The sequence below is a fragment of the Emydura macquarii genome, unplaced genomic scaffold (genome assembly GCF_026122565.2).
Source record: "Emydura macquarii macquarii isolate MOO-44397 ecotype Brisbane River unplaced genomic scaffold, CSIRO-AGI_Emac_v2 contig_1363, whole genome shotgun sequence".
Classification (NCBI taxonomy): Eukaryota; Metazoa; Chordata; order Testudines; family Chelidae; genus Emydura; species Emydura macquarii.
Genome location: NW_027131500.1, coordinates 21,771,338 through 21,797,053, shown reverse-complemented (window position 1 = coordinate 21,797,053; position 25,716 = coordinate 21,771,338). Strand labels below are relative to the sequence as shown.

General features: G+C 38.1%; 1 protein-coding gene across 8 annotated transcripts in view; it reads right to left on the bottom strand.

Moving 5' to 3' along the window:
* Positions 1-25,716, bottom strand: part of LRBA (LPS responsive beige-like anchor protein) — a 576,880-nt gene that overhangs the window by 357,330 nt on the left and 193,834 nt on the right. For all 8 annotated transcript variants that reach the window (XM_067551903.1, XM_067551904.1, XM_067551906.1 and 5 more), the window contains 2 exons: positions 22,467-22,531; positions 823-931 (listed from right to left, as the gene is read on the bottom strand). In XM_067551903.1, the coding sequence (XP_067408004.1) occupies positions 823-931; positions 22,467-22,531 (174 nt within the window). The remainder of the gene's footprint in view (positions 1-822; positions 932-22,466; positions 22,532-25,716) is intronic.

The window sequence follows — 25,716 nt, the reverse complement described above, 5'->3', positions numbered from 1 at the left end:
AAAAACATCTTAGAAATTCGTTAAACACAAGCAAGCCTTCATACACGTGACGTTTCATTTTAACAACAAAACCACAAGCAATACGGTGTGCCAGAAGGCAGACTAAGTTCCCTTTAAGTAGAACTGAAATGCCATACGAGATATCACTAGTTTTGGATTTGTTGGGTTTTTTTAAACAGTGGCATAATTAACAGAGTTCCTTTGTGTGTGTGTGTTTTTTTTAAGTAGTTAAGCTCCAAAATTGGTCAAATAGCTGTTACAAATAAGATTTGCATTTTTGTTATAGTTCTATGAATATATATGTTTATATTTCATTTTAAAATTCTCCTGGAATGACAAAAATAGCAATGCAACAAATCTGTATTGAGCCACATGAAAAAGTGAAATTTATTAAAAACTATCCAAGATGAGTTAAGTAAGCAAACCATATGAAGAGCAAGAAAGAGATTTTTTTTTTTATTTAATCTGCTCAGATAAGTTAACACTGGTAAAGAATTTTTTAAATGTGAATTTTATCTTGATTTATGACTCTTTAGTAAAATATTTTGATGCTACAAAGCTTCATGAACAGAAAACACTACAATATTATTTACTTGATGGAAGTGACTAAGGATTGGTGTGTTAGAGACTCCCTTTCTGCCCATCTTCCTCCTCCCAAAAAATAATATTTGTAGATTCTTCAAGGTGCAGACCACTCCTTCAGATTTCTAAGCATTCTGTACTTCCACTAGAGTCAATGGGAGTTAAGGACACCTCCCAAACACCCAGCAGGATTGAACTGCCTTACCATTTGCTGGTCCACAAGATCTTTTTACTTCTTACCTCAAATTCAGCATGTCTGTGAATATCCTCTGCTCTCTGTCTGCTCAGGATAAATTCCGCTTCATTTGCCACTCTCACTAAATGATCCTTCATAGTTTGGCTCAGCAATCTGTGGACATAAAATATTTAAAGATTAACCAGTGATTATGAAGAAATCATTTATATACAAAACGTTAGCGCTTTGCTCCAGAAAAATCAACCTTATTTTAAGAAAACATTTTGTCTGATCTGCAGTTTTCTGGCAGCCTAATGAAAATGTGCTTCAAAAAGTGAAGATGCAGTATTGGAAAACACTCCATTCATCATTCAAGGTGCAAGTTTGTTTGGCTTGAAATATATATGTACAATGTAAGAAAACACCCCCATATGCATATGCACAGCAAATAATAATGGTAATCAACACTTGACACACAAACATTGACATAGGATCACACTGGTTTGTAAAGAAAGAAGACAATAGTGCAGTTGTGATTCATCAGCTGACCCTAACAGGGCTTCAGAGAGGGCACCTGCACCATATAAATGAAGATAGAGGCGCTGCTCCCCTGCCTCAAAGAGGGGCTTGCTAGCTGATGTCTTGAAGCCACAGGAGCCAGGGCCAGAAGACTGGAGAAGCCTGAAGGTCAGAGAGCAGAGAAGAGAGAGTTACCCGCTGATTTCTAAGACAGAGAGGGCTGAAGGCAAGAGATTAGCAGAGTGGATTACCTGATGACACCTCCATGCTGGAGAGTTGTAATAAGAAGGCCAGAAAGGGCTGAGGGCCAGTGGAGAGAGGTATACTCCCTTGGTTAGAATGAACTCCCAGCAGAAAGGCTGTGAGTGTTCCTACTGCAAAGAGCAAAGTTGCACTCCAGCTGCAAGAGCTGAGGTGGCTACCCTGGTAGGAGGACAGGAAAGGATCCATGAAGAACCCAGGTGTGACAGAAAACACCGGAGTGTGGTATGTGCTTTGTCAATGGACTAGAGGTCATGGGATTTTAAGAACTACATGCAATGGGTATGACAAATGGACTGTACTTTGGGAGTCTTGTTACAGATTATTTGCACTATATTTTTGTAAAAACCAGCCCCAGCGAGGGTTATTATTGAGGCAAGAAAGCTTGTGTGGTGTTACTGGGGACTCTGAAGGAGAGAAACTGATGCAGGCATGTCCATCGCAGCCTTCTGCTAGAGGGTGCTCTAAGTGGGGCTGCCCGATAACACAAATCCATAAACAAATATTTACATAGACACATTTACATACACACATCCAGTGTAATTAACACATGAAAAGGTAAAGTAATCATGAAATGCATTCTTCTTCCCGCATCTCATATATAAAATAGAAATTTTACATTAAATGATAAGTAATATTTTAAGGATTATAAAACCTCTTCAGACTCACAAACTAAATGCTATGACATATAGCCATTCTAGTTTATATAGCGAATAAAGCTGTAATTCAATCTAGGATTTCTGAGGCCTTCATAAACTTTAAGAGCACAGCTTGAGCAGTTTATGAATGGCAGCAAAACTGATGGGTTGAATTACAGCTGAATTAGCCTGTGTTCATACATTGTTACTAAAAACATTCAACATTAGTTCAGAGCGATTTATAAAGTTAAAACTGGCTATGCAGTAATTATCCTGATGTACAGTGGTGCATGTGTATTCATTCAAATACACATCATATGAACCAGCAGAGAATATAGATGAATTTTGTCAAAATACAGAATACACTATGATAAACAAACATTGTGAAGCTTTTGGTTTATAATATAGAAAACAGTAAAGTAATATCACACTTTTAAGCCAAATGGTGCCTTTATAAGAGCTAACATAATTTATACGAGTTCACATTCTATCTAAACTCTAACGCACTATCCCATTCTGAGTACTCAAGACTTTCATACGTGTTTCTATGCACTTGGCCTGATCACAATCTAAGAGAACAAAGCACTGGTCCCAGGAACTTTCCTCATACTGTTCAATATATATAAGGCTATTGGGATGGGACTTTGATCAAACAGACTGAAGCAACTAAGGCCTGGTCTACACTGCCGGCGGTCGTCGACAAGAGAGATGGAAGCTATATACTGAAGCTTGCATATCTCCCGTCAACTTACTAACTTTAATTTATCACAGCATCTTCGCTGCGCTGCATCGAAAGGAAACACCCTCCAGTCAACGCAGCGTTACTCTTTCCACAGGGGTGGATTAACTGTGTCGGCCGGAGAGCACTTCCGGGATCGACTGAGTGGGTCTGCACTGCCCACTCAATCGATCCCACGGCATCGATCCGTGGAGCCCGACGCAGTGTCCGCAACGTAGACATACCCTAAGATACTTTTCCCCAGCTAGCCTCTCAGCTAGCCCTAGAAAAATCTCTGGCACAGGGTTTCTTCAGGCTTCCCCAACAGAGAAAATAACCACAGCCTTAATGCTATCAGAATGAATCAAGGAGAAGGAGGAGAAACATCCTGGTCTTTCCAACAAACAAAGAAGAAAAGACGATATATTCTTTAAAAAAAATAAAAGTTGATGTATCCCTGCTCATCTGACACTGCCTCTTCTGTCTCCTCTTAACTGTCCTCCTGTTGTTGAGGCGCATTCTTTGCAACTCTAGCAAATAGGACAGCCATTCCTTGTATCTCTGCTTCTGCCTCATCTCATTTGTATGCTCAGCTGGAAAAAAAAAACCAACTCTCTTCTTTGCCTTTTATAACATCCCAGTGAATTTGTTAATGCCCTTAGGTCCTTTGGAGCTGAGAGCTGTAGTTTTAGGTCATATGCCTGTTCCTAGTAATGTGTCCTACAGAAAACTGTATGTAAAGCTTCCTACTTTTGAAGCAGGGAGACAAGAGAAATCGAGGATCAGGCAAGGGCTTGGGAAGGGGTTTTCCACACCTGTCATGTGGATGATCTGAGAGGAAGACAAGTGCAGGCACCAGGATCAAGCAGGGGCAAAGCCTCAGATGAAGAGGGCTGAGAAACCTGGAAGAAGCGCTTTGAAGATGGTGAAGTCCTGGAGACAAGACCCTAAGGGGCAATGAGACTGTGTTGCTCTGAATTGTTCTAAATCATCATTGCCATGTTAAATAGAGAAAACCCTGAGGCAAGAACTGAGACGGTGCAGCTGTTTGGAGCATGGTTTCACATTCCCAGCCGGGGTATAGTGGTGATTCCCCTGCACACATACCCCAACTGGGAAGGTTAAACCTATATTTCAATTTCTCTTACTTTCTCTTGTTTTTGAATATCAGTTTTACTCCAAAAGGTGACTGTAAAAATAGCTTTTTATTCAACAGATCTGCCACTTTGTGAGTTCTGCTGCTTATATTAGTGTCAAAAGGTAAGCTTTTACTGCTTTTTAGTTTCAATAGCATTGCAGAGCCAATACACTCATAGCTGTCTAATCCACATTTTATCCCTTTTAATGCTTCAAAAGAATTAACAAAATTCCAATTCCAAGGCAAGGAGGTTATAGAGGGGTATAAGTGAGCATATAATTTTGTCCTGCTATTGAAAATGCATAAATAGTTCAGTTGATGCTTTAAGAAGGAATAAACATACACCCCATTTTGACAATGGTGCTGCAAAAATATACCTAACTGGTGACAGAATTTGCCCCCCAGAATCATGCAATAGCCAGAAATAATTCATTTGGACTTTTAGATCAAAGGTAGATGTCTGCAGGATTTGCTGTTAGAAAGACAACTTTACATTTATAATCATGCTACTTGTCGCAGTGATATCTTTGCAAGTTTGCTCTTGGACATCACTGCAGCACAAACAGAATACTATATGCAATTTTTAGTAATTTTTCAGAGTAGACTCACTATATTTGCAAACAAGAACTTTTAATTCTTAAGTTATTTGTTATATTGGATAAAGCTGTATAAAGCACAAAATCATTTTCATTGCATATATATTATTATAATATCCAAAATCAGCTTGAGATCTTAGTGGTTGTCATGTCAAAATCTTCTCATTCCAAGTCAAAAAACCTTTGTCACTGTACACTGAAGACACCTTTGTCACTGAAGTATACTGGAGATTTAAACCTCTAATCCTCAGGAAAACATGTTGCTTGATCTTAAGAAGTCTGATTGTACTGAAATGTTCTGGGAAGGTGAAACCTAGTTAATCTGGTGAGAAAGTAGTTGGTAGTAAACCTGAACTACATGGCACTCAAAGAAATAGGCAAAATTATTACAGGTATCTCAGCCATTATATGTTCAACCTTATTCTGAGGCTTTTTTACATTTGCATTACTCAAAAACTTGAGTTACCCTCTCCTTCCTTCTTTACGTGCATATCTCCCCCTTGCCCTCCTCCCATGGCCTTCAGCTTCTACAAGCACTACCTCACAGTGCAAGAAGGTGGTGAGAGGTGGCTTCACTGGTATGAGTGAGGGGAAATGAATGAACAGGTGTATGCAGTAAAGGAAGAGAATGAAGAGGGAGAGAAAGACGGAGAAAAAGAATAAGGTAAAGAACAGAAAGTGAGTGAAAGGAGAGTGATAGGTGAAAGAGAGAGAGATGAAGAAAGAAATAGAGGAAAAAGTGAAGAAAAAAGACTATGACATGAAAAATAATATAAAAAATAGTAGAAAGAGAAAGAAGAACTGGAAATAAAGGAAGGACTTGAAGAAAACAAACTAAAAATAGGGTAGAAAAAAGAAGTAAAGGAGCTGGGATGGGAAGAAAACAGTAAAGGGGACATTGATAAGTAAGTATGGTTTTCTACCACTCTTCTACATAATGTGTCCTGATTTCCACAGCAGGAGAATGGCCTGGGGGGAGAGGGGGGAAGAGCACCCTTTTCTCCTCCTTCCAGTACCCTTTTTATATCCAGCCTCCCTGACCACCCTCACCAACCTTGCCCATGTGCACCCCCATGTTTTTCATTTACAGAATCTGGTCATCCACTTTTCATTAACAGCATATCAGTGTCTTAACATTAACGGCTTTAAAGCAGTTTCTTATAATAATGGCTGAATGGAAGTATTACCAGGCCTCAGGAGTGATACACATTTATTTTCTTCACTGTAACACCTTTTTGGCCTCATCAGTGGAATATCATTTTCTGAAATCTATTCTCAGCCTGTAGTTCATCCATCTTTTCTTCTCTGCTTCTTCACTTCTCAGTAAGTACATTCTTTGTTTTGCTTTGCTAGCAGTTGGTCTTAAGGAATCTCAAGATTGTATCTGATGAAGTGGGTTGCAGCCCACAAAAGCTTATGCCCGCAGAAATTTGTTAGTCTTTAAGATGCTACAGGACTCTCGTCGTATTTTCAAAATTGTATAGTGATTTGTAGCTTGAATTTCTCTCTGCTGTTACATGCTGAACTAACTGAGGTCAAGCCAGTCTCTCCTCTGATGGATGCAGGTGTATGAGCATTACCTATCCAGTATACTAGCACAAGATTTCTAACAATTGGCTTTAAATGTTATTTTTACATTGACTTAAAAAAAAAAAAAAAAAAAAAAAAAAAAAAAAGATGACAATTTTAGACTCCAAGCAATCTTACAATCTGAAAAATATTCATTCATCACTAACTCAAATGGCTGAACAGATTAAGAAATTTAGAATTAAAAAACCTCTGGACTGAGACCATAATAGAAACATTTCAATGTACGTTTGTAAAAGTAAAAAACCAACTGAAAATCAGGGTTTAGAATAAGTGCTTATCAACATTAACTGTAAGCATATTGAATATTGGCCTAGGAATGTGGAAGCAAATATTTTATAGAGTTTTTGTGGAGTCAGAGAAGGGTTAAACATTTGGCTAATTTTGTAAACTTGAAAATATTTTCTTTGCACTTTGAACTGGCCTTACAGGTTCTTAAAATTGACATAATTGACATACATGGGACAAATACCTTGCCTTTTCTCATTTTGATAAGTATTGATAATTGTATGAGCATCACACGGAGATGGACGTTAAAAATATTTGCTTTAAGGAATACTTTTAGACGGATTCACAGTTGTACCTACTATACCTAAACTATTATCTTCCACCAACACTATGTTCAAAAGCACTGCCTCTGCATATTCCCACTTGCATCTGTGCTACAAGCCTCGAGAATCTTCTGGTATGCAGTGTCCTTTGGGGCCTCTTCCTCCCCCTTCACAGAGGATTCAGAGGGTATAAAAGAATGTGGCCCTCAATTCCATCTCTATTTCAGGAGTTCTTGACCTAAGACACTGAATAAATGAAGAAAGTAGGCAGAGAATGTGAATATGCAGAGGCAACACTCTCAAAGGACAACAGTTATTGGTATGCAACTTCTCATGTTTGAGTGATCTCTATATATTCCCAATAGCAGGGGGTTCAGTAAGCCATACAACTTCCAGGAAGGTAAGCTAAGAAGTTCTAGGTGAAAAAGACAAGCATCATTTCTGGATGTTGGGTCAAGAGAGTAATAGAAGTGACTGTAATTTCACCTTACTGACATTTACCTCAGTGATGGACAAAACTGCTTAAAAGTACCTACAGAGTGTCAGGTAATAGCTTTGCAAAATTATATGGCTAAGACAGCACTCAGGCAACATATGGATGCTCCATTTGATTTCGCTGAGTACACTTCAATAAGCCTTATGTAGCCCAATAAAACAAACAGTTTTAACTCTTCCAAGTGCAATAGACAGTCACGTTAAAAGCAAGTTTCTTTCTGAGCTGCTGAGATGAGAAATCTTTTTCAATTCATTGGAGTAGGGTTGTCTGGTCAAAAGACATGCTTCCCAACCGAAGACCCTGGAATTCAGAAGATCCTCCACCTTGAGCATCCCAGGAATCCAAAAGTCAGGCTACCAAGATGAGAAACTTCAGTCTCAGGCAAAGATTCTCCCCCCAACCCATAGACAGAAATCCAGTAGACAGGAAAGTAAAATTGATGGTGACAACATCAGGCCTAGGATGTCAGAAGACAAAACCACCAAGGCCTGGTCAGGGCTGTTGGCAGCACCTTGGCTTCATCCTGACTGACTTTCAGAAAGACCTCCAGATCATGCCATGACTGGAAATCCTAACTGCAGTCCAGAAAAGAGAAGTGCAGACAATTGGTATTTCTCTTAGTAGTAAAAAGCATTGCTGGAGCTTACTCCATTTGCAGGGCAGATTATGCAATACTGAGACCTTGATAAGCTAAGTGCTGTTGTATGTAAACACTATTCAAAGAATATGCCAAGACACAGTTTTACTCAGGCATCCCTGTCCATCATCTGGGACTAATACTGGAGATGGCAAAGGAGACGAACATTCTTACAGGCATATATTTCCTTTCCCTTTTACATTAAAGCACTTTGAATATTCCAAGAAGCTATAGCTTAGGTGTTCATAATGTCACCGGGAGGAAAGCCCTACAGAAGTACAAAGGACTCTGCAAAGGACTCGGATATAGCCTGGTGAAAGACATCATTCTGTTGCTGTTCTCTGGCAAGAACGTTAATGCAGTTAAGGAGTCTAACAGGGTTTCACTGTCCTCACAACTTTTGTGCAGGGATAGCAGGTTGTTTGTTATACAAAGTGCTAAGGATAAGACATTTGCATACTGTACAATAGTCCAACATCTAGAAACAGACACAAATGCTCTGACGTTTGAAACAGATGAACTGGGTTCTTTTCAGGGAGAAAGAGGTGGAAGGGTAGTGGTTTGGGTGGGATTTTTTTTTAAAGACACTGTTTGTCAATCTTGCTCCTGGAGGGTTGTCCCACATAGAGAGGAAGGATCTCATGGATACTTCCAGTCGATTGGACATCAGGAAGAGATCTCCTTTTGTTTGGTCAATGGTGCCAGACCAACCAGCTGGATGAGACTGCAGCAAGATCTCCAATGCCAATGCTGTGTTTATACACGCCGGCAGATTTATTCAGCTGGCCTGCATCAGCCCTAACACCCTTGGGGGTCGATCTCCAAGCTAAATGCTTGACTTGCACATTGTCAGACTTTATTCAACTACCTTTTGAGACTGACCCCTCATCAGGGATGAAGCACTTTATGCTGAGTATGCACACCGATAATGCCTGTGCAGGATGAGCGCACAGTTGGATTCCCCCTCCCCCCCACTTTAAAAAGAAGACAAACTAAAAATAAATATCAATCTAAAAAGGCAGATGAAAAAGGAACTGATGGAGAAAAGCATCAAGGACACTGTGTGATCCGAGCTCACTTTGCATCCAGAAAGAATTGAAGGATGGTTCGTGTCACTCCCCCTTTTATACTTTGAGAGGGAAAGGTGAGTAGCCTCAAAGAGCACTGCTCACCAGAAAATCCTGGAGACTCAGAGTACAAGCACCTTATCATTATGGACGGACACAAACAAAAACCTGAAATGTTTCCAGAAGACTGAGAAGACACAGATTAATTAAGTGCCTGCATAAATAAATCTGTTCTACCTTCACCTCAAATACATGATTCCTGAGTCCTTACTAGCCATTACAATGACCGCAGGTTTAACCCTGCTTACATATTCTTAATTCTTAAAGCAGATGAAAAAATCCCCTGGGAAAAAAATCACCCTCCTGTTCAACAAAAAGATTCTGAACTCAAGGCGCATGCGCCTCATGCATGATGAATCAGTCTTTTGAATAACACTGTCTGTTTGGCCACACCTGTGCACTGGGAGCCCTCCCAATCACTGAAGCCAAAAGTAAAAAGGTCTCTGTGCCTTCACCAATAAAGAATCCCATGAATTTGTGAGGATGGAGGGCATGTCCTGGAATCTATGCGAACAACACATCTTGAAGAACTACAATTACTGTAAGGTAAGTAATATTATGTCTTCATATAATCATCCTCACAGATTCCATTCCCAGTGATAGCTAGCAGGATCCTGTGCTTGGAGATGGGCATCAACAATCCTGCTTAAATATTGACTGAAGGATTGTCCTAACAAAGTTTGCATCTAATCTAGAAATCTGTACCAAGACATGGTGAGTGTAGACTACAAATCTCAGTTACGGGACATTGTTCAAAGAGGTGGTGGAGGCAGCCTGGGCTTTGGTGGAATGAGACCTGATGTGTTCCATATTTTTCTTTGCTAAAACATACCAGGTATGTGCACAGTCCAAAACCCACTGGATAATCTCTGCAAGAATATCTGTTGTCCCCTCATCCATTCCACAAACACAGCAAATGGTCTCTGTGTCTCTGAATAAGCAGGTCCCATCTAAGTAAAAGGACAATGCTCTAACCACATCCAGTGTGCCAAGTTTTGGTTTGGCTGGTAAAGAATGAGGTTTGAGGAAAAAGACCAGCAGATGACTTAACTGATCAATTTGAAAGCCTCATACAACATTAGGCAGGAATTTTGGAGGAGGCCTTAGGATGACTTCATCCTTGTGAAAGAGTGTAAGGAGGCACCTGCCAGGAGGCCCATGACCTACCTAGTCCTCCTGGCTGACATAATGGCCTACAGGAAGTCTGCCTTCATGGAGAGGTGCTGGAATGAGTGGACAGCCAAGGACTCAAATGGGGGACCCATTAAGTCAGACAACACTATACTGATGTCCCAAGGAGGAGGGGGTTCTCTGACTGGTTGAAAGACATATGTGAGTCCTTTAAATAACTTTGTCACAGTGGTTTAGAGTACCATGGATTCTGAATCAGGGGATGACTAGCCAAGATTGTGGCAGATCACCAAACAGTTCTATCTTCGGTTACCCCCATCTGTGGGAAGACTGTCTGGAGGACGGAAGGTGTGAGGCACCACTTATGGCTATCAGCAAGGTCTCTGCTGAGCTGGTCTGCTGCAGTGTTCTCATGGCCTGGCAGATGGAGAACCACCAGGGTGATATAATGCCAAATATTCCATGTCCACAAGCCTATGGCTTCCCAACAAAGGGAGGGATGATAATGAGGTTTCCCCTGGTCTGTTGATGTAACACAGACAACACTATGGTGATCCAAATACTTACATGGTGAGGATCTGAAAAGGAGGAGCAGGAAGGTCTTGGATGCCAGGTGAATTTCTCTGAGTTCTAGCACTTTGATATGAAGGGAAGCTTTCCCTTGAATCTGTAGTTGATCTAGCTGTGCTCCCCACTCTTTGGTGGAAGCATCCATAAGTATAGTCTTCAACAGAATAGTTATGGAGAATGGAACTCCTTTGCATATTTGGTCTGGATGCATCCACCAGTCTAATGATGGCAGGATTTCCCTGAGGAAATCTTATCCATACAATCTCTGTTGGGCAGATCTACTAATCTCAACAACAGCTGCAGAGGAAGAAATCAAAGTATGGCATGGCAGTGTGATGCAACTGCATGCCACCATGTCCCCCAGAAGATTCAGACAGGTCCTCACCTGTCTTGGGCTGCCTTTGGAACTTCCATATGTCTGTCACCAGGTGGCACCTCTGTGGCGGTATGCCTTTGACAACCTGGAATCTAACACTCCCCCTGAGAACTCAATGCTTTGCTTTTGGGGGTCAGTGTGGATTTCTCCGTTGATTCTGAGGCCCAGTAAGGCAGAAACTTTCATAAAGAGAGTTTATGGCCTGCTGAGGGGATGAGCCCCATATTAGCTAGTCACCTATATAAGGGTACATGTGGATATAAGGGTACATGTGGTTCCATGTGTCCTTAGGTGGGCTACCACTACAGCAAGAACCTCATTAAACAGACTGAGAGCTCCATATTGTTAGTTTAATATTCCTACCAGGTCATAGGTATATTCAGATGGCTGGAAGTATCAAAAATGTGAAAGCAAGTTTCTTTCAGGTCAAGAGCTGTGTACCAATGCATGGGATCCAAGGAAGGGATGATAGAGGCTAAAGTGACCATCCTGACTTTGGAACAACAAATGAAGACATTGACATGTCAGAGACTCAGGATGGGTCTCCAACCTTTCTTCTTTGCGGTTTAGTAGTAGTGGGAGCAGAAACCTTTACCACTGAACTCCTGAGGCATTTTCTCCACTGTTGCAAGAGAGAATCTACTTCTTGTGTTAGAACTGTTTTACGCGAAGAGTACCTGAAGAGGGCCGAGAAGGGAGCAGAGAGTGTTGGAACAGTTTGTAACTAGACAGGTAACCCTTTGTTCACAATCTCAAGGTCCACTGGACCTGCCCAAGCTTTTCTAATTTTTAAAAGAGGATGCCAAACTGAATAGAGAGGGGCGTATTCATAATTGGTAGTCCAATTAGGCAGTGATGGTCCCATCAACATTGCTTTCTGGGCACCCATTCCTTTTACAAGGCTGTTTAGGAGGTAGACAAACATCTTTGGTAGAAGCATTGCCTTTTCCTCCGTGCCTCTGAAGGACGCTGTGCAGCATGAAATTGTTGCTGAAATCTGTATTCAAATGATGGTTGTCAACACTGTTTCTGTCTAGGAGCTGGAATGTGTAACGCCATGGAGTGAAGGATCTCTCCGGAATCTTAACGAGTGTAATGTCTAATCCATACCACTACTGAATAGCTCATTTCCCTGAAAAGATAAGCCCTTTATTAGTTTCTTGGACTTCTCAAAAAATACTAGACACCAGGAGCTAAGATCATCTCCTCACTATTACAGCCACGGTCATGGTCCTGGCCACCATATCTGAAGCATCAAGTGCTGCCTTGACAGAAAGAACAGTTCTAACAATGAGCTGTCTCTCCACCAGGATTGATTTCAGCTCTTTTTGGTATTCAGAACTGAACTCGTGTGTCAGTGAGGACAATCCACACCACAAAAAAAAGTCATACTTTACAAAAAGTGCTCAGTAATTAATGACTCTTAGTGGAGGCACATCGAGGAATAAACAAACTTTTTAACCAAAAAAATATAACTTTTTGGCTGCGAGTCTGTTCCTTGGATTTTTCCTGGACTGACAGAATGACCAGGGATTTAGGGGTGGGATGCTGAAAGAAATACTTGGATAGTTTCAACAGTGCCTGGTATCTCCTGTCTGTGCATCTGGAGGTCACAGGACAGACACAGAAGTGTGCCATATAAACTTTAAAAGTTCTAAGAGTCCTTCATTAAATGGAGAGGTCCATTCTATCAATAGTTTATACTGCTTTTTCTTGGATTATCTCTAGGAGGATACTCAAGGTATCCACTAACCTTCTCATCAGATCTTGAATGGACAAGTACCTTTGTCTGTCTTTTCAATAGCCCTTCTGGTTATTAGCCTGATCAGATGAAGAAAAATGCAAGCCATTCTTTAAAAAGCCTACCAGCATTCTATTCCAGAAAGCAGTCTATATAAGTGAATAATTGTTTTACCAATTTCCCATATAGATTTTCCTTTTTTGTTACCAGATGAAACACTTAAGTGACCAAGTGTGTGATTGTGTACTAGAAAGCGCTGACCACATTTACAGAGTTAATGGACTTGATCTAAGGAAAAGTCAGCCATAAACATTTATACAGAAATGATATCCTCAAACAGATGGGAGCGAGAAAATACATGTTGAGACAACGAAGTACACACCCATGACTGAAATATTTTGTATGATGAAAGTTTGATTAAATAAAATAATGAACATACACTAAAACTGGTCTAAAATTGAAAGTGCCAGTATGGTTGAAAATTGAGTAATGTAATGGTTTTATAAACATGAGTTTATCAGCAGTATAAGATTGTATTTATTTAAATGCATTTGTTATGAAATGCTATTTTATTAACTAAAAATATCTAAAGTTAATAACTAAAGAACAGCCTTAGTTTATCATGAAAACAGTAATTACTACTTTAAATCTGTTTTACACAAAACTGAGTTTTTCAAGTTAGCCTGCTATGAATAATCTATTCAATACAATTTTTTTTTTTATTTTAATTGTCCTAAATTCAAAGTCTAAACCGAGCCCTCAGGAAACTGACAATACCAACTCTCTGTACTTTAGTGAATTTGTTTTCTAATGGGCCGAAACAATATAGCAGGATGCGCCACTTGACAACTGCATTTTTTATTTTCTCCAGAGAAAGGAATGTAGGCATCAATTGTTAAAGTTTTATTTTCGTTTCAAAAGCCTTTTTTGAGCTCTGCATATGCTAAGACTTATTTTATTCAAAACAATGTTCATATTGTTTCTAAAACAAGAATAAAAAATCCTTTCATGGCCTAGTCTTTTCTGAGGGTATTCTCTGATAGGAAATGTTCCTAAGCAGCTTTAAATGGTTAAGCTAAACTTTTAGAAATTAAGCATCTAAGCGAGGAATGTAAATAGATATTTATTCATGGAAATAAAAGTGGCATTATTTTCTACAGGTGCTGAGGAGCTACAGCTATCATTAACATCAAAAGGCAGCTGCAAGTCTTCAGCATCTCTGTAACTCAAGGATTAAAATAAGATTTAAGTATCTACTTTTAAGCATTTAATGTTGAAAATTTTGGCATTAGTTTTTCTTTTCCATTTGATGTAACATTATTTACATTATTGGAATGCAACATTTTGCTCCAAGGATCGCCGACCACTTCCAAAAGAAACATCATTGTTTTATCTGCATCAGGTACATAGAACATTATTAAAGCATCAACTCTCATTCTTTCAACATTATTAGTTTAACCCCTAACTAAGTAGTATATTTTTCATCTCAGTGTGTGAAAAGTTACAAGCTAAACCAAGTAACCTCATATCAGAGAGATCGTTCAGGTATCTACATGAGAGCAAAGGTTTTCTTCTAAGCTAATAGTACATTTATCAATGGGAAAACAGATTTTCTTAAGAATTGGACATAGTAAGTATATTTAATAGATTTTAAGACCAGAATGGACCATTGTAATCATCTGGTCTGACCTTCTGCATAACAGAGGCCAAAGAACCTCAACAGTTATTTCTGCATCAAGCCCATAATTTCTGTTTGCGCTATAGCACATCAGTTAGAATGATATCTAATCTTGTTGAAAGATTTCAAGCTTGTCTTCACATACAGAGCTACTACTGTGTACTGATTCGTGAAGATGCTACCGCCAATGGGAGAGCTGCTCCCGTTTGCATAATTAATCCACCTCCCCGAGATGTGATAGCCATGTCAACAAGAGATACAAAAGACATGAAAGGGTTTGCCTTTCTCTGCAGCACCGGGTATGTTTTGCCTGCTGGGATCACCTGGGAATATTTCACCTAATCAACTCCCTGCCACTGCAAGGTCTTCAGGCATTGCTAGCACATTGGTCTGGCCTGTTCTTTGTCTGTGGCACACAATTTAGTCTCCCAAAAACTGAAATACTTTAGTCTAACTGAAGTCTTTGGGCTTAATATAGGGGTATCTGAGCGAAATGTGATATACAGGAGGCCAAACTAGATGAAGGGATGAAGGGACATGAAACTATTATTATAATCAAAGGAGTGTTCTTAGTTCAAAGACATTTATGCTTTCACACTTTTTTCCTGGGAGGATGGTCCTGAGATAAGTGGGTTTCTATGCAAGTTCATCTGTGCAACATTTTGGAGGGATAATCAGACAACAGTCTGAATCCTTTGACCCTTTGAATTGGTCAAAGACCTGCAGTTCCATCACCCCTTACTCCTCAGACACCTTTGCAACATCTTTGCTTGCTTAAAGAGCAAAGTGAACTGTTTAAAAATTTCAAAGATATTCCGTCAGCTTTCCCATTTTTATTTTTCATGTCATTGAGTGTTCTTGATTCCAAATAACATACAAAAATAGTAACTGTTGTGAAAAGCTTACATAATCTAAAGAGGAGATTTTCAATGGCAACTAGGGGATTTAGGAACATAAGTTCCATTATTTTTCAGTGGAATATATGCCCAAGAGATTTAGGGGCATTTCCAAAAGCCTTCCTCTAAGTGACCAATGCACTGGGAAATCCAGATGGAGGTGGTTTAGAGGGTCTTTTTCACCCCATAGCTCAAACGAAGGCTTTCAATACAGACACTGCTGGAGTGGATTTCTAAGAATGATATAAAACAAGAGGTGGTTCCTTGGTAAACAGATTTTGTGAGATCATTCCAAGTCAAAGCAGCAGCATGAAAAATGCATTTACAGAGGCATAGTTAAAGCACAGGCAGTTTTTTCGCAGTTGTCATGAACATCGACCATAGCCCATCCATCCCAAAAAGCCATGAGATTATAGAATATATAAAATATATATATATATATATATATTTTTAAAGCAAACACCACATTTGGGGTTTTTATTTGTCTTACAGTACTGACCTCCTTTGTAAAGCCCTTTGAAATCTAAAGATGAAAAGCACTATATAAGAAACAGACATTGTTATTTATGGCTTATATTTTCAAGTTTTTCTCTGAAACAATAAGGGTTAGAAACCTTTTTTTAAATGAAAGCTGAGTCTCAGTAACACCTTGATTCCAATAGCTGAGGATTTAAAAAAAAACACAAAAATTGGGAAACATGATAAAATCATGAGATTTGGCAACACTATTTGTTCAATTACTTCCCTTTTCTGGGGGATTTTCTTTTTAAGTTTGCTTACCTCCATTGCTGCCATTGTGCTTCTTTTCCTTGGTCCAAAGTTTACTGCTAAATTTGTTTCAGTCACTGGCAACAACTGCATCAGATGCTCAGCCAGTACGGGAAGTGCAGAGGTTGAGGCATCATGGGCTTCCTACTTTTCTACCCTCAGCTAAACCAGATTGAAGGTCCCAGACAAGTGCTTCCTTCCTGCAAGGTACCGAACACACTGTCCAGCAAAGCATTTGAGCTTGCGCTTAACTTTGAGCAGATGAAAAATCCCAATCAAGTCCATGGGACTACTCATGAACTCAAAATTAAGCACATGAATAAGCGCTCTGCTGGATCAGGGTCAGACTGTTTAACACCTTGCAGGATTAAGCCACAAGTGAGATTAGGCATTTTGATTCTTCTGTGGTCAGGGTGAAAGGTACCGAGGTATCTGGAGCAGAGCTAGGAATTCCTTGTTTTGCACATTGCTGGTGATTGCCCAGATAATCAGGTAGAAGTTCTGGCACTTCGCAAGGTGGGAAAAGCCAAAAAGAGAAACAGCAGAACAAGAGAGAGGAAAAAAGTTAGAGGTGGAAAAATTTTAGACGATTATTGCCGAGGTCCACAACTGATTAACTTTAGTCCAAATACAATGTATGATGTAAAGGTGATGTGCACAGCAACTGTGGAGGCAGGCATTTCTGACAAGATATTGGAGTGAGAGGGTTATGAATACTCCAGACTCTGTTATAGCACTGAAAGGACCCAATCCATGACAGAGATTCATCAGACATGAGGAATCTGAGACTAATGCTAGTACTCCTGTTAATAATGCTCATAAAATATATACGTCAGAGAGATTCTCTTGTCTTTGAACAGAGGCGCAAGTTTTACCATCAGAAGTATTATTCATATCTTTAATGAGGGCTGTTTATATACTGTGATACAAGACTAAATTATTGCTACAAAAAAGTCTTTGCAACCACTCTACAGAATAAAGACTTTACAGATAGATTGTTCACTCGCCAATAAAATATCTACAAGTTCTTAAATTCCTAAAGACAGTATCTTGAACTGAAGAACAGAAACTCATCTTTCTCCCTTTAACTAAAAAAAATACAGCTAAAAAATAGGCGACTTTCAAATAAAAACTTATCTGATATATATTAGCTGTTATTTAAACTAGATGAAAGCTGAGTTTGTGAAAGATAAGCTGACTTTGCTCAATAGAGAGAGGATGGGAAATCCACATTCCAGTAAGAAAGACCTGGTTGTCTGTCAGAAGATTTCTAGCAAATTTAAGAACATAAGACATGGGCAGAAGCCCTTTATACGCCTATTGTCTGGTGTAAATAGCTTCATGTTGTTCTAGTTTATTTTTAAAAAGCAGCTATTACTATAACCATCTTCCATTAAAAACAATTAAGAATTCTCAACTGAGATTCAAAAAAAGTGTTTTATGAACTTCATGAAGCCAGTGAATAAAGGCATATCCCCCCTACACTGACGTTCACTCCTCTGACACATTTTTTTTAAAGGCTACTGGCATCCCCCCAGCCCACTACTAAGAATAAAGATTTTTGAAGAGGTTTTTTTGAAAGGTTTGGAGTTTTTAAAATATTTATAATCCACCATGTGCAAAAAAGCTTCTGTTTCTTCATTTAGTTGCAGCATCTCTCATATGTTAAATATATTTTGCTACATTTTTTCCACCTCAGCATTCACCTCTATGGCAACACATTCTCTAATACGCTTTTTTCCCTTTTGTGCCGACACTGCAAGTGAAAAACAATTGAGGAGTTGGACAGTCTACAGCTAGACTCTGTTCTCTGATAGATCAGTGCGACAGTGCTACAGTCGCTGGCTAACCAGTTTCAGATCCAAATATTTCAATTTTCATATTAACAAATATGTCTATGAATAATCAGGGTAACATATATATCCTTTAGAAGAAGATACTGTTAGTATGTTAGATGTTGACAGTTTGTAAGTACGATGCATCTTGTTGAACTATGTTAAAATTGTCATGGTAATATATGGGAATAAATACTACCTTAATATTGTTCGTAAGAATGTATGGACTGGAAGAATAAAGCAGTTTACCTCAATTAGTTATTTTTATAATTTGTAGTCTTTAGTTTTTTCCTTTATTTTTTTTAAAAGATATGATTAATGTAGTACCCGTACCTTTCAGTTAACCTGTTTGCATAAGGGAATTTCTTTTTTTTAAATGACAATAAATATAGAAGTGTATTAAGAGTGTAAATATTTATGCACAAAACCTATGCACTGAAAATAGACTTAGGTGCATAGAAACAGTAAGAGTAAATTCAGGAAACTTTACATGCGGACACATATTATATAGTGCCTAGCTGGCAAGTCACTCAGAGAGACTCTACTGCTGTAAGTGCTCAAGCGGGGCGTTCTAGTGCTGCACAGTGCACAGAAGAACCACCCCACTACCACAGGCATCCTTAAAGATACACATGAGAGAATCTCACCTGCTGAGCAATTTAACAGGAATAGATCTCCACAGCTGCAGAGATTTGTTCCTTTATTACTTCTAAAACAGAATGTTGGTAGATTTCAGGAGTTCAATACACTAAGCATGTCCATAATCACATTTCTAATAATACAAAGACCTAACTCTTATGTAGCACTTTTCATCCATAGATCTTTACAAAGGAGATCCATAGATCCAAAATTCCATAGATTAAATTTAAGATTCTATCCATAGATTAAAGACAAAGGAGGTTACAGTATCATTATCCTTGTTTTTAGATGGGGAAACTAGATGAGCCATAGAGCTAGAAGTTATTACCTAAGCAAAATTATGAAAACAGAGAGCCTTGCTGTGTGGTATGATAAAATAAATCAAAAGGTTTGAAAATGAACATGTCCTGGTCACACTGAGAACAGAACAGAAAAGCTGAACTCAGTTTATCCTAAACCTACTTGGCAAATAAAAAAACAAAACAAAAAACAACCCACCCTTCATTTTAACACATGAAAAGCACAAAATATTTACAGCTGAATTTATTCTCCCCTTCTGGAAAACAAATATAGGTTGTGACCAAAGTTGTTTGAATAACTAATGTTTCAGTTCAGTGGGCAACTTTTTTTTTTAAATTAGTTTTTGAGTGGACTCAAACCAATTTTTTTTTGGAGGGGGGGAGCAAATTGAAGTTAAAAAATTTGTTTCAGGTCAAAGAAAGTGTTTCATTTGAGGTTTTTTAACCTTTTATAAAAAAATAAAACAAGTGACATTCAAATAGAAAAGTTAAAACATTTAATTTTATGTTGAAACAAAACATTAGATTGTCACTTTTTGGGGGGGGGGGAGAGGAGGGGAAGGAGGTTTGGCCTTCAAAAAAAAGAAAAAACACACTTAAAACAACACAGCAAATTTGCAACAAATCACAAAATGTTTCAGCCAACCTGAATCTGCATTTTTCTGCAAAAATTTTTCATTTGAAATATTTTGCCCAGCTCTAGTTGTGAGTTGATCTTTCTTTTGGGGGGTTGGGGTGGAGGAGAAATCTTACTGACTCATTATTTGAGTGATCAACATTTTTTCTCTAAGACACACACAGCAAATATCTAGCCTAAAAATACTATTTGAAATTAGAGAAAGATCAAAAAAATCCCCACTGAGAAGAATCCTGGACTCTTACAATATAGCCATTAATACCAACTTAAATGTTTCTGGAAAAGCTCCCATTCAGTAGCAAAGTTATCTCTCAAGATAGATGGAATCATGATATGGAATCCCCTGAAAACGTAGTGAGCTCTTTCTTGGGCTAACTTTCAGAGTAGAAATTTGTGACATAATGACCATGTAAAACCATATTGTAACTCCTACAACATTTAACAACAAAGGAACTGCTAAATAGCCCTTTTTTTTTTTTTTAAATAAACTGACTGTAAGGATTTGTGTGTGTGTGTGGAGTTCCATGGTTGTGTGTCAATTTCCAGATAAAATTTTCTTAATTTACAAAAGAGAAGTTTTTCCTAACTGACATCCAACCTTTTGAACTCAACCAGGAATACAAAAATCAAGCTAGATTCTTTTCCTCACACATATCACCAGCAATAAAAGTCTTTTGGCCAAATTCTGTCCTTAGATATACCTCTGAGACCACAAAGCACTCAAATTATGCCACATCTGTACCATAGCACAGGTCTTTTGTGGAGGCAGGCAGTCACTTAAGTGGTCCCATAATTTCTCTGTTTGAGTAACTGTGCTTCAGAATCTAAACTTGTATCTTACTAAGACAAGTCTCTAGCTCTTAGATTTGCTAAAATAAGAAATTGTTGAAAAAAATACATAATCTGCCTACAAGGAGGAGATTTAGTCTGTATGTAAGTGGTATAATATGTAATTCATACATTTAGAGGGGAAGGAAAGACACGTTTTAGAATGCAATCATATGGTTTATAGTATTATCATTTTAATAAACATTTAAAAGCCACAAAGCATTAATAAGCATCGATTCAGCAATAACTTTAAAGGAATTGTAAGTAGGAATTGAGGGAAGACCCAATTAGAGGAGGATACAGGAGACATTTTTAGGAATTTCTTCTTCCCCTCGGGTGAAAATTGCATTCCCAGTTTTTAAAACAGTTCTGTCATTTGAGTCAGGCACAGAACGAAGTGACAATTACTATTGCTTAGACATTTTCTGCAAAACAAAAATAACCTTACTGGTCTTCAATGAACCGTTGGTCCCGGAGTGTGACATGATTATTTTGCCACGTCTAAGTCATAAATTATTAACATAATTTAGGAGGGTAGGGTGGAGGAAAGGTCCATCTGTTTACATGATTTTATTTAAAATAAAATGGTCATATTAGCACCTTTACAGCAAGAATTGCTTTTGAAAACCTGATCTAGATGAGGTGAGTATCTACTGGGTAAATGCTACTTACAGCACAGCCTCAGTAATTGATTTGTTAATGACATCCATCCTACCCAGATGAACCTTATTGTTGCTTACAGGCGTGAAGGATCTAGATGTTATCTATACTAATAAAACATTAATTGAGGGCCATATTTATAGTAGGCACTCTATAAATCAGGTCAAGTCAGGTCAGACCTACATAATAAGAAACAACTACCGGCTAGATCATAGTACTGTAACTAAACACCCTTGTTACTTTTCTTTGGCCCTTGGGATCAAGATTAGTGGCAGAGTGTTCCTATCCACCTCAGGATGATGTTTCTCTTGACATAAACCCAAGTAAACTCATCCATTATGACAGTCATTACTTTTGTACATCTTGAGACTCTCTATACATTTTAAAAGAAAAATCTTAAATAGCCATTTCCCCTACTCCTAAGAAGCTGAAGGATTGCTTTCTATTGTATTAGTTTTGATACATCTGATAAATTTCAATGACATACTAAAAGAAAATTTCTTCAGCTGTTTTTCATCACATCTCAGTATCTGCCCTGCTACTGCAAAGTTCATTTTCTACTGTGATTGATTCTCATTCTCTTTAGTTACCAAGTAACAGGAATTTTTTTATTTAAATAAAATATAGCCTTTTGTCACATTGCTTCACAGTTAACTAACTCAGGCTTTTTAGCAAAAAGTATATATTGCTCTTGGTTTACTTTAACAATCAATTCCTAATGAAGGAAATACTGATAATTCTGATGAGTGCCACTACAAGTCAAAGATCATGCCCATGTCAACTGCTCTGTCATTTTCCGTAAATCTCAGCAATATTATATAAATACAGATTGAGCATTATACCTCATTAGTAATATTAAAAGGGTTTTTTATTACACATTTAAAGTAATACATAATATTATGCACATCTGTTCTATTGTATAGTGTACTTGGGTTATAAATGGACTAAGCACTAAATAAATTAGGAAACAAAAGTTAGTGTTACAATTCTCAGTCACAACTCCCCCCCCCCCCCACACACACACACAAAAGATTAGCTAATAAAAATTATAGTATCAGTAATATGAGTCCACAGAGAGAGGGAGAAAGAAAAATCCACAAGACACTGATGAGGTGGAATGCTTACTAAAAAACTGCAGGAAGAAACTGTTAAGATTCTGCAAAGTGACATTTTAATATTACAACTATCAAGAGTATTAAGGAATGCAAATACATATTTGTAAAACTTAAAATGATTGACTGAAAGGAGAACTGAACTATTGATTTGCATCATAAACCAGGGAAAATATAATGGTATTTGCAGATCAAAAGCCTCAAACCTCACAATGTGCTGAAAGCTACGATCCGGGAGCCATCAAATATTGTGACTTAAAAACAAAGTTACCTTCCTTCATTGACAAGTTCAATAAATGCTAGGCCTGCATTCTTCTGTATTGAGTTCTGCCACTCCTGTAAAATACAAGAAAGAAGCTGAAGAACTTAGTTACATGAAAAAGCAACATACATATTCTAAGCAGAATTATCAGGCTATAATTATCTGAGAAGAAAGCCATGGCATCAAGTCAAAGTAAGCTCAGAGTTCCCTGAAAAAACATGGGCTTTTGACTCCACTCCATTTTTCTCTTTAACATCATGTCTCAATATAATTTAAACAGGCTTCCTAATTCCTCTAATTCACGGATGCACTCTGCTTCAATTAATCTTGGTAATGTACCCCATCCATGCGTTGGTTATACTTCTTTCAGTTTCATTTTAAGCCCTACCCTTTCCAATACACTATGATTTTCCTTGTTATCCAAAGGATTACTTTACATACATATCGGTTATATATTGGTAACACTGATGCCATCTTCTCACATACGTATCCCACTCACCTCCTTTCTTCCAAAATCAGCCCTACATTTTCATGTTATCAAAATATTATATTATGGACACCCGCTATCTTTCCAGATTTTTAACACTTTCCTAAGTGGCAGAAACATGACACATACTATATATATACACATCATGTTTAAGGGGCCCTAAAAAGTAATAGCACCCCGCCCAATATGCATTTTTTCCCATGAAAGTCACACAGTGCAGTATCTCATTTCCTACTTTGTGCTCCTGTTCGAGGAGCTCAAAAGAGTTCATCTTACTCTGCAATAACTTAAGCCTCTTCCTTGACAATGCCCTATAAAAGAACAATTCCTTCATGGCAGAGGGATGACCAGATCTCATATGTCTTTTCCATATCTAACTTCCATGATTTTTTTACAGTTTGGTCTGGATAGACTTATGCCCACAATGTTCTTAAAAATCACACTCACCACTCACTTCAGCACTACCGCCATTGTCCTTTTAATCTCATCAGCACCAACACAATAGCAGACAAAAAATGTGAAAATGCAAAGATTTCTTGAAATCAGTGGCATATTTCAAAGCATAGGATTTTTTTTCTGATCTGAAGTCAGCAGGTGGAAAAGTCACATTCTTTTTCCCTCTTATTAGAACAGCACATATAATATAATTTTAAATTCTATTACACCCATTGGCACAAAGATTAGATCACACAACAAAATCAATAGCACAGTACTGTTCTTTGTGCTTTCAATCCCAAGCAAGACAAAATTCAAGATTTTTAGAACTCAAGCTATGAAAGAAAGGGAAGATATGGGAAATCTGAACTCTCATAATTCTGATTCCTCCATGTTTTAGGTGTTCTTATATACTTCTGTAAATTGCATTAACATTCTACAGTTTTGAAGAGCTCACGGATAAAGCTATCTTCGATGGAATGAGTGGGATTGGCATGTATTATTTCTCATGAGTTGTAATGAATTTTTACAACCATTATCAAGATATTTTAATTATAATCTTACCCATTAGGTCCTCTACTTATTCACGGTATTAAACACCCCTCCCCCCCGCCCCCACCACCACCACTTTTTTTTTTTTTGGTTCCATCTTGCTGTGCACTAGCTTTCATTGTGTTAACACATAAATTCTGCAGATGCTGCTCATGTCGTTAAGCCCTCCTTATTATCTTATTACTCTCACTGTATTTTTTTTAAATAGTTTGTAAGCAGCTTGAGGTAAGTATTCCTTCTCTTTATTAGGAGACACCTAGCACACTTTTTTGGTGCTATTAATATAATGAACAAAAACACCACCATAAAGACTTAATACACAAAAGCTTTTTTCATCTTAAATCAAGCTGTAAATATTTAACGTTGGATAATGTGGTATATATGCTTCTCCACAAGCTTTGATGAAGTTCAGGAAAAGCAAATTAAAGAATTATTTTTCTGTTCATGACATTGTCCATCTGTTTCTTCATGCTAACAATGGCTTTCCTCTTGAATAGCACTCACTGCAATTCTTTAAAACTTAATTGGTGAAGATGGAAGTTGCCAAAAGTGAAGAGAAAGTGCATTTATCATGATACCTTTCAGCATTTTTCCCCACATCAGAGACAATTATCAAAGGAGGCGTTAGTCTAAACAATTTCATAAACCACAGCTGAACATACCCTAAAGCGAGTTTTAATAGTTGAAAGTGAAGCTTAATGGTCATCGTCTTTCATGATCAATTCAATATTTCACCATAGTATATACGCCCTCTACAACAATTATACTTACTATGCATCCTGCATTGTTATATCAAGATCTTAGTTATTCATCTCCCAAAGGTACTGATGAAAAACATGTTAAAAGGCTCAAACTCAACCACTAATGCAACTAAATAACTACACAACACATTTAAGCACTTTAAAAAGGAAGGACTGTAAGAAGAAATCAACACAGTCAATAATTTCATACTTATTCTAAGCTGTACTTAATTGCCTATCATTTCCTATAGCTATAAATGTTTACTCTCTAGCAGACATAAGCTATTTCTAATGCTCTTGGTCAGTGTACAATGTAGTGAAGCAGAAAAGAATGGAAGCATTTAACACCATCATAAGCATTGACTCCAGTGAAAATATAAACAAGCATTGGCAAGAGCCAATTGGTCTGAAATTACGTTTTATTCAAATGCTCTGACCAATGAGGGAACTTCTTACCTCATAATTAATATTTTACCAGCCTTTTAATGGGATATGTAAGCACTTGGATAAGTGTACTAAAAGTGATCTAAATGCACTGTAGTTTTTTAAATACTATCGCTTTTCTTGAATGCTGTTTTATGATTTCTCCGAAAAATAGTCCTTAACTAAATTACACAGATACTGCTACACCTCCCGCAGCAACATTACAGTAGGGGAACTATTTCTTTCAAAATGTGAACAACATCATCAGCTGTCTTAAATAAAGCTGCAAGTTGTATTTACAATAATAATCTTTTTAAATGCATACATAAAATTAATTCAATATTAGCAGTACAGAGTCAAGCAAACTTGACAATGCAGAGAAAGCATATAAAAGTAATAAAGGTATACTCATGAATAAATATGAGAGGCTTGAGAAGGCCTCCTACTTTTTTTCCCTGCCGTAAGAGTGAGGAACAGGGAGGATAGCGTAGATGCAGAGAGGACCGAGCGACAGGTGGGGTTTCAGGGCGAAGCAGGGGCATTGCCATGGGGGGGAGGGGAGGAGCAAGGTGTGGGGTGCCGGGCCAGGAACCGATGACCCTCCCACTTCGAGGGAGCTTCC